This window comes from Camelina sativa, chromosome 20, assembly GCF_000633955.1.
Source record: "Camelina sativa cultivar DH55 chromosome 20, Cs, whole genome shotgun sequence".
In the NCBI taxonomy this organism is placed as follows: domain Eukaryota; kingdom Viridiplantae; phylum Streptophyta; class Magnoliopsida; order Brassicales; family Brassicaceae; genus Camelina; species Camelina sativa.
This window is the reverse complement of record NC_025704.1, coordinates 23,903,644-23,913,984: the sequence shown is the minus strand read 5'-3', so window position 1 is coordinate 23,913,984 and position 10,341 is coordinate 23,903,644. Positions and strand designations below refer to the sequence as shown.

The 10,341-nt window shown below is 36.8% G+C and overlaps 2 protein-coding genes across 2 annotated transcripts; both read left to right on the top strand.

Annotated features, from left to right (window-relative positions):
- Nucleotides 676-3,150, top strand: LOC104771558. The gene is made up of 9 exons (XM_010496098.2): nucleotides 676-970; nucleotides 1,067-1,165; nucleotides 1,260-1,543; nucleotides 1,639-1,840; nucleotides 1,951-2,121; nucleotides 2,208-2,308; nucleotides 2,457-2,525; nucleotides 2,622-2,653; nucleotides 2,742-3,150. The coding sequence occupies exons 1-9, from the start codon at nucleotides 803-805 to the stop codon at nucleotides 2,798-2,800; spliced, it is 1,185 nt and encodes a 394-aa protein (XP_010494400.1). The 5' UTR covers nucleotides 676-802; the 3' UTR covers nucleotides 2,801-3,150.
- On the top strand, nucleotides 4,471-4,955 carry LOC109131299. The gene has a single exon (XM_019242086.1). The coding sequence runs from the start codon at nucleotides 4,561-4,563 to the stop codon at nucleotides 4,846-4,848; it is 288 nt and encodes a 95-aa protein (XP_019097631.1). The 5' UTR covers nucleotides 4,471-4,560; the 3' UTR covers nucleotides 4,849-4,955.

Sequence of the window (10,341 nt, the reverse complement as noted above, 5' to 3'; positions counted from 1 at the left end):
ACTCACCCCCGATCGACGAACCGCAAACAGCAAACCTCGACCAAGCTGTCGAGAGAACTTTGATCACAAGCTAAGGATTGCTTGTGAACAAGAGGATCTTCGAACAGGAAGGATTTGATCTCGGATGGGAGTAAGAACAGGAAGTCGGTTTAAGGTTTTAGGGTAAGAGAGAATAGACGGCTGCTTTAGGGTTTAGGGATAGAGGCTATCGTGCTGATAACGTGTTGTAAATTAGAGAGTTTAGGAAGTAAATCTCTTAGGTTATTATTGATAGGAATCAAGGTTACAACATATATATATAGTGTTACAAGTCTTAGAGCTAAAACCGACATACTAATGCTATGCCCGAATGGGCTTCGACTAACGGGCCGAAGGCTCTCGACCAAGTGTGGACGAGAGGCCGAGTATGCGCGGACTGGATAGGTGGGCCGGTCGATGGAGTCCACTAAGTGTTTTACAACAATTATCCAATATGTATCATTAAGTATTATGAACGAGGTCCGGTCCAGTTCGGTTAACGTACACATCCTAGCGTTTTCTCATAAATTATTAAACTTCTAGTGGTTTTCAGTTAACAAAAACGTCACGAAGTCTTACTTAGAAAACGGAAATCTTTATTGATCCGAATATCAAATTGTCTCTTCTAGGGTACAACACACTACACGACTACGAGAACGCGCGGGAAAGAACCCAAAACACACAAAAAAAGCTTTTCAATGGAGATTCTAATAAGATCATACCGGTTGTGCTTTTGTGAAATTAGGGTTTCGCCCATTCGAATCGAATCAAAGTTAAGAAGAAAATGGTTTGGAATTACCCAGAAATCTCCAAGGAAGATTTCGTAAAGCTATTGAAAGGGTTTGTGGATTTACTAATTTTAGCATCTGGGTTTCAATCTTCTGGTGTTCCTTCTCACTGGGATGCTGAGAATTGCAAGAAAGCTCTTCAATGGGGTCTCTTCTTCGAAAATGTTGGTCTTTTCTCTCTCACTCTCTCTTCCGTTCAAATTAGCTTCTGTTTTCTCCATTGCTTTAGTTTTGTTTATGGGAGGATTCGTGTTTTTTAGGTTGTAAGAAGCATAACTAGTTCAGATGTGTTTGGGGAATCTATGAGTGAGGTTGACGAAGCCATATCGGAGATGAAAGCTAACCCTTTGTTCCCAAAGGTTGTGTTTTTTCTTAGGTTTTTGCTTATCAGTGTGTTCCCAAAGATTGTTTTTTTTTATGGAGTTGTTGTTTTTGTTTGGAGAAAAATTTCAGGGTTTGGAGGATTTGTCATCAGATAGTCTTTTACAGGGGAGAGAGCTTGTGTTAGAGCATTTGATGAATAACTCGGCGTTGAAGGATAAACAGCTGCAAGCTATTCTGGTTGCGGCGGTGGAATCAGGTGATGGTATTACAGATGTAATTGATGGGAAGCTTTGCAAGAGGCAATCTGTTGTGTCCTGTGTTTCAGCACTTGAGAATGGTTTGGAGATTCTTTACAAAAACATTGAGGGAGAAGAGTCGTTACAGAGAGCAGACAAGGATACAACTTTGTTGGGGTATGTATGCTTTTTTGAAGTACAAGATAGCAATATATATTGAAATTATCTTGTGGTGCTTGTTGATGAGCTTGATGTGATTCTTTTTTTCGTAGCTCGGGACAACAGCCTATTGAAATTTTGACATGGAACATCTGGCAATCGAGAGGTGTATCTTATTTTCTTAGTAAGAGAACTTTAAGATTGGTATCTGGAGCAAGCTTAATATTTTCTGCACCAAAAGCTCAGTGGGCAGAAACGTTAAGAAGGCTGCGTGTGTCATCCGAGAATGATGATAATGTATTCATCGAAAAGATTGTAAGTTGATCTGACTCTTGAACTAGTTATATCCATTTTTTCCTCTTCTGTTTGTAAGAAAAGGTAGTCATTCTTGCTGGAACACTTGTGGTGATACTGCTTACGGGCAGGAGCTATTGTTACTAGGATGTGTAACAAGCAGGTGGACTAATTTAATCGAAGGTTTCATGTCAGCTTCCTACAAATCTGTCACTGTGTCAGAACAATACGAGGAGTTATGTAAGCTGCTTCTTCAAAGATCTAAAAGTTTAAAACAGAACGAGATTGCTTTGGATCCAAAGGTCAATTTTCTCAAATCCCAATTTAAATGTGTGCCTTGACATTTGCTATATAGGTAAACCATGTTTCTTGGTTTCCTCTTGGATAGGTTGAAGAGATTCTCGAGTATCTAACAGAAATACTAGAGACTCGTTTTCATCACCTCTGGAAATTGCCTTCTGCCCTTACCGCAGCTGCAATACCGTCATGGTAAGTTCAACTGTAAAATTTATCGTGCAAGTGCTAAGTATCATGTTGTTTTATTTGTGATATCTTCATTCATACACATGCTAAATTTTGTATTTTGTTTGTGTTTAACATAACATTTTGTTAAAGATTTTGAATTATGGTATCACAGGTCACCTCTTTTTGGTCAGTATTTTGGCGAAATAGAGAAACAGTTGAAACTAGACCACTCAACAACAAGGTTTAAGTTTGTCTTTAAACATCATTATTTCACATTGATCTTGAATCTATAAACAGTTAAAAACCAGCACCGGTATATCAATGTCCTCTTCTGCAGATGTTGTAGCTGCGAAAAAGAGCACAAGGACTGTAAGCTACACAACTACCCTTGAATCTTATAAGTTCCTTGTGATATTTTTTTGCAATGACCTTGATAACATTGTCTTAATACGTCTAGGTGAGCTCCTGGAAAGAGTTTGGTGCTTGTACGTATTCCATATTTGCGGAAGCAACTAGATAGAAAAACTAATGGTCACTGATCAATATAAGAAGATCAGTTTCGTTTCTTCTAGGTAAGACCACGTTGTTGATGCAGATGTTTTGTCACTATGTCTTTTGAAAATGCCATTTTCTTGCGTTTGTGATTAGATGAAGAAGAAATCAATAAATAGCATGATGGATAAGTAACAAGAAAGATCCAGAAATGTATTGTTTTCTGGTTCGAGATATTTCATCCTTGCTTTTGTTTTGTTTCTTTTTAGATGTTTAAAATTGAATTCTCTTTTGTTTAATTTTGTTATCAGTCGTTGTCTTTTTGACTCATGTATCTTTGCTTTTACGTCATGTAAACAAGAAAGCACTTATTACGCGTAGGGACTGTTTTTTAGGCATATAATCTTTGTCTTTTTGGTATATCCTTGTAAGCAATCAACATCAAAATCTATGCTAAAACGTCGTCGGTTATGCAATGGACGGTGTATACTGATCGGTTGAAATTAGAAAAAGAAGAAAGACACTCAAATCACACTTTAACTGAATGTTTCCAGCAAATTTCAGACAAAAGAACTGACAATGAGTTTGTAACAGATGATGCTTTTTTTGATAAAGGATATTCAAAAGTGGAATTATTTGCTCGTTGAGATTTTGCTTCACCGTTGGTTATGAATTTATGATACAAAAAAAGTTGTATTTGATTCTTTTCCACCCAAAATTGGGACGGGTTATGACCCATAAATTAGGCTTTGTGATGTGGAGCTGACACTCACCAAATTTTAAACATATCTAGAAAGTAATCATTAAATAAAAATTTGTAAGAGCAAAATATGTCATGACAAACAAAAAGAAAAGAGCAAAATATAGTTTCAGAAAATTTTATTAGAGTGTTTGTACTAATGGCTGTCTCATGCTAATCTAGATTCAAGTATGTTAAATTATTAATGTATTTCTTTTGTATCAACCATTTGATAGCCTTATTGATGATTTATCTATATTACCTCATGTCCTTGTGTAGCTCTTTTGAAACCTTTTGTATTTTTGTTAAAAGGGTCGTTTAAAAACCTTACTAGACACCATGATTTTGCCTATAGAGGATTACGTTGAGCCACAACAACATAATGTTAGTGTGCAAATATGTCACGGGGTAGTTTATTAAAGTGGTAATAGATGATGAAATAGATTGAACTGATTTTATTATATTATCTTTTCATATTAGTGTTTAGACAAAGTTTTGGATATATGGTGGTGAATCATAAACATATTAATCATAAATTACACTATTTTACCTTTTTCATGTAATGTGTTAATATATTGATGATCTACATACCAATTCATGTCATTATGCTTTTTATGTTAAAAGGGTCGTTTCAATCCTTGCTAAACACCATGATTTGCCTATAGATGATTTCGTTTAGCCACTACAAGATAAAAGTAAAGTGCAAAAATATACGTCACCGGGTAGTCTACTAAAGTGGTAATAGATGAAATAGATACTTTTATAATGTTAGCTTTTTCATTGTAGTAGTAGACAATATTTGGATATATGGTGGTGAATGAATGATGCACTTTCGACTATTCTTTGACTATACACTTTTGAGTCTACGAATTATAATTCCACACGTTGCAAACCACATAGCCTCTCTCTTTCTCACTTTCTATCAAATTTAGCTCTTTATATACTTATCTCATTCTTTGCTTCTTCTTAACATCTACACTTTCTCACTACCTTCACAAATCATATACACACACAAAGACAGAGATAAAACAATAGTTCAAGAGCTATGAGCAAACAGAGTTTGAAGAGACTTCAGTTCCGGAGATGGGGAAAGCGAATCGGGAGCTCGACGACAGCTTCGGGAGCGGTAGGAAACGCAGAGGAAAGAACGATTGTGGCGTTTGCGTTCTCGTGTTGTAGTAAACCGAGTGTTCTCGTGAAACAGTTTGTTTGGAAGCTTAAATCGCGTTTGCGGTGGTCGCGGAAGAGTGATCATAACAATAACATTCAGTGTAGTTATGACCTCCGGAGTTATCATCTGAACTTTGACGATGGTTGGTCTCGCCGTCGGTGATTTTAAATAAACATACGTGATTGTTATTGTCTATATACAGAGCCTTTTCTTCTCATGTTTTGTATGTAAAATTAAATTCTCAATCTGAAATATATATTTTGAACATAGTTTTGTGTGTTTTCTTGCATACAAAAATGCAAGATCTAGAAATTTCTATTCACACGCTTTAGTTTTTATTATCCAAATACAAATACTTGTCATACAGAAAACAAATACCCTAGAATATATAAATTAGCTTTGAGCCGACAAAAAGAAAATATATATATAAATTAGCTTTGAGACTAAATTTTTTATTAGTGAGAATAAATTTAAATTGAAACCAAGGTAGAGAGGAAGAAGGTGAAGCCTCTCGACCACCATGAAGGGGCCACAACCGCCTCAACCGAAGGTTACTTCCAGGGCCGGTCCAATAAATTTGGTGGCCCGAAGCCAAAACAAAATTATGGACCTTTTTCTAATTTGTTGTAATAATATGTATATATATTTCCTTAAAAAATTAGAATCTAAAAGAGAAGTACAAAATTGATAATGGGTCGGGTCAATTTTAGAAAAGTTACCCGAAATTAAGAAATCGGATTCGGGTATAAAATACCCGCTGTATTTATATGAGTCGGATAATAATTTAAAACTAAACTTAAATAAATTTTCCATAATTGAATCACATTAGTTAGGTGAATATTTTTGTTCCTGTAATTTAGGAAACTAACAATCATTGTCGATTAATATTTAATCTGACAAAAACTTTACCAAAATTTACAAATTAAATCAAACTGGAATATAGCATATACCATAAATAATAAAATCTAAGTCCTTTAATGGAAAAAAAAACTTTCATATTAATTTTCAGAATTAATAACCGATTTTTATGATAACTTTTTCATATTAATTGCTCCAAATAAATGTGCAGATTTTAAAAATGTATAAATATTTGAGTTAAATTGTTGAACACACTTCTTTTCTTATAAATATAGAGGATGTGTCAATAGTCAATACTTTGATGATGGTAAGGTATTCTCTTCTTCTCTCCCTCTCTCTTATCATACATTATACTATTTTAAGTTTTAAAAGTTTTGTGATATGTACATTACCTCTTCCTCATTTTTAATATGATGGTTGTTCATCTATATCATATTGTAATTTATCATATGGCTTTTTAATAAATTTGCATATTTTCAATCAATTTGGATAGCTATTTGTTTAATAGAGCATATAACAACTTTTAATCCAATATCATGTATATTAATATTTTATTATTTTACAGAAATGTAAAAGAATATGTAGTTCTATAAAACTCATATGTTATTATGCTATGCCGGTATGCTAATACAGTTTACTCATTATTTGTTTTCTTCTCTTATTTTATCCAAACTTATGATAATGTTAAAATATTCTCAGTTTTACTTTATTTTACTGTATTAAAACTATTATATTACCATTTACTTTTTTTCGTCTATTGTTTTATCCAAATTCATTGTATAAATATATATAATCCACTGTAATATATATATTATATATTATATATAATTGAATGCACTATACTAAACTAAAAATTTATCACATTTTCAATCCATTATAGATTGCATGTATATGTGAATTTTCCTTCGCGCTGTAGCGCGGGTCCGATCCTAGTTCTAATTAATTTTAAAATCAAATGACAGAAAAACAAGCAATAAAAAGAAGAGAAAAAAGAATATGTGTAAAAACATCTCACCACATCTTAAAATAAGAAAAATGTTTAAAATAATAGCGATTTCAATATTTTTTTCTAAGTTGAACTTCTCTCCGGAAACGGTTACAAACATTTATGCCGACGACGTGGGGCAGTTCCCTCCCTGCGATCGTGCGACGGTTATCTCCATGAAGTGGCTTCCTCTTACGTGATGCTCACTTGACAGTTTTTGCAAAGTATTTGTTCTATAAATATTGATTCCTAGATCTGCAATTTCTCCATCTGCTTACAAAATTTCATCTGTAATTCTCTTTCCCTTCCGATTCTATTCAGTGTTATTTAAGATGTCCGACAACTTGAGACGAGTGGTTCAAGACATCAATTTGGGCGCTAATGATGTCCCACTAGCAATTCCGGCAGAACTGGTGGCCAACGCAGCGGCCGAGAACCATTTCATCCTCATGGGACGGTCTGTCATACCACACCACCAGAATGTGTGTTCTATCATTGCCTCCATACCAAGAATTTAGGGACGAGCTAAAATTGTCCATGGTCGTATTGTGGATGGTAATAATTTCCAATTCATCTTTCCTACTGATGGAGAAATGGAATTGGTTCTCCGCCGGGGCCCTTGGGCATTCAATGACCACATGCTGGTACTCCAACAATGGTATCCAAATGACAACCCTCGGCTCATCGATTTTATCCCATTCTGGGTTCAAATATGTGGGATACCTTTCCAGTTTCTCAACCGAGAAGTCATCTCCCATATAGGAGGCTCAATTGGTAACCTCCTGGATGTAGATTATGATGCGGAAGCTGCTGCAACGATCAAATTTGTCCGTGTCCAAATCCAATGGGACATCCATCTCCCTCTCCGTTTCTAGAGACATATCCAATTCCAGACAGGTGTCAATTCACTGTTCAGTGAGCAATTTTAGGGTTTTTGTGAAGTCTATGGAATGCTCACTCATGACACTGGTGCTTGCGTCCTACAAAACGGCGGCAAGGAGCAATTTGACGATCGTGATGATGATGAAGGTTTTGCACGGCTTGAGGGCAATGCTAACTGTGGTGTTATCATTCGTGAGATCGATTGCAGGGGAGGACTAGATGAACAAAGCTGTTTGTGAGGCTCCCTTACCTGATGAACACATTCAGGAGGATCTGCTTGATGATATTGATCCCAAATATGATGCTCAGGCATTCCCTGATGAATCACAAGAGGCTTGTAACTCTACAATTCAAGGTGAGTCTGACTTGGCTATGAAAATTTGGGGCAAGTGTAAGAGAGATGACATGTCTGATCCATCTGAGAGGGTTGAGTGCTCCAAAGTCTTGAACTGCAAAGATGATGAAGGAAGTTGCTCTGGGGAGAATCACATCTCCCAAGGACTTGACGGAGGCGCGGTGGGCACTAAGCCACCACTTCTCCCATGAGGAAAGCCGCTTGGAACTATAGAGGACTAGACAATGACCTTGCAGTTCGACGTCTTAAGGATATTAAGAAGGACTTCTCTCGAGACATCATTTGCCTACATGAAACAAAAAAAGGAGATGACACTGTCAGATCAGTTGGTGCTGAACTAGGGTATGATCATATTGTAACAGTCCCTCCTGTTGGATTAAGTGGTGGTGTAGCTTTACTTTGGAATAGCAGTATTTATGTTTCCGTTCTTTATCAATCCCCAAACCTTGTAGATACTTATGTTCAAATTAATGGATTTGGTTTCTACTGTCTTGTGTTTATGGCAATCCAAATCCATCTCGAAGGCACTTCGTTTGGGAAGATTAGAATGGACTGCTGTGAGTAAATTGGCCTTTGGATGACTATTAGACATTTAAACAAAATTAAGAGCAACAATGGAAAAATGGGAGGTCCCCTCGCCCTGAAAGTTCTTTTGCTGACTTCAGGAGAATGATTCAGGTATGTGATTTTCAAGACCTTAAGTATATTGGGGATCCATACGCCTGGGTGGGGAAGCGATACAATCATGATGTAGCCTGTTGCTTGGACCGCACAATGGTGAACATTGAATGGCTTGCACAGTATCCAGCCTCTCATGTTGAGTTTCAAGAAGTCTTTGAATCAGATCACAGACCAGTTATTACTACTATCTCCAATGATTTCTCTCCACCTCGAGGTCATTTCTACTTTGACAATCGTCTGGTAAATAGAGATGGATTCAGTGCGGCAGTAAACAATGGATGGAATCATCAGAGACATGGCCAAGCTACATGTCTTAATACTTGTCTGCGCGAGTGTAGAAGGTCAATCTCCATCTGGAAACAAGCAAACAGATGAAATGCTCAAGAAGAAATAAGAATGTTGAAGTCCTTGCTAGATAAAGCTCACTCCAATGGTTCTTCCACACAATATATCCGGATCTTCGCCAGAAGTTGAGTTGTGCTTATAATAATGAGGAAGAATTCTGGAGAATTAAAAGCCGCAAGACTTGGCTTTCAAGTGGTGATCGTAACACAAAGTTCTTCTTTACGCAAAGAGTCATACTGCTTAGAACAAAATGTTCTCCATCCTTGATGATGAGCGACACGAATATCGTGGAGATAGTCATACAGGCAAGGTGGCACAATCGTACTTCACCAACCTGTTCAAAAGCGAGCTATCCACTCAAAATAATCACTATCATGTACATGAGCTCATCCTTACTTTAAAAGTAAAACGACGTAGTACAACTCATTCATGGCGATCAAAACAGACATCACTAAAGCCTATGATCGATTGGAGTGGGATTTTCTTCATGAAACTATGCTTAAATTTGGCTTTGATGTTAAGTGGATCCAGTGGATTATGACCTGTGTCAGAATCTAACTTTCTCGGTTAATATCAATGGCAATCCTCAAGGCTTTATCCAATCAGAACGTGGTATTCGTCAAGGTGATCCAGTCTCCCTTTACTTACTCATTCTCTGTGCTGAAGTATTAAGTCACATGATGAAGCGAGCTGAGTCACAAGGCATAATAAAAGGAATAAAAATCAGTAATGCCAGTCCCCCAATTAGCCATCTTCTCTTTGCCGATGACTCCTTGTTTTTCTGTCAAGCAAATATGAGGTCTTGTGCTGCCATAAAGGACATCCTAACTCAATATGAGAGAGCATCTAGTCAGTAGGTCAATACAAGAAACTCGGCTTAAACCTTTGGAAAAAGAGTATCTAATCCAACTAAAACTCATATTAGAAGATGTCTTCAGATTCGTAATGATGGTGGATGCGGTAAGTACTTGGGGCTTCCAGAATAGTTTGGCAGGAAGAAGATAGAGCTCATTCAGTTCACTGTGGAAAAGGTTCAAAACAGGACAAAAGGTTGAAACAATAAGATCCTGTCTCAAGGCGGGAAAGAGGTTTTATTAAAAGCAATTGCTCTGGCGATGCTAGTTTTTACGATGAACTGTTTCAAGCTACCAAAAGGAATCTGTGAGGATATAGAAAGGATAATTGAAAATTACTGGTGGAATTCTCAACAAAATGGCAATGCAGTTCACTGGGTAGCATGGGATCAAATGAAGTATATGAAGAAAGATGGTGGTCTTGGTTTTGGAGACATAGAACAATTTAATGAAGCTTTACTAGCCAAACAAGCATGAAGAATTCTACAAAATCCAAATAGTCTCTTTTCTCGTACGCTACGAGGAAGATCAAACATCCTTGATGCTCCTAGGGGAACACAACCTTCATTTGGCTGGAAATCAATCCTAGTTGGTCGGGACCTACTAAAAAAAGGCTTGCAATTTACAGTAGGAGATGGCCGATGTATACAAACTTGGACAGATCCTTGGCTCTCTCTGCACCCCCCCCCCCCCCC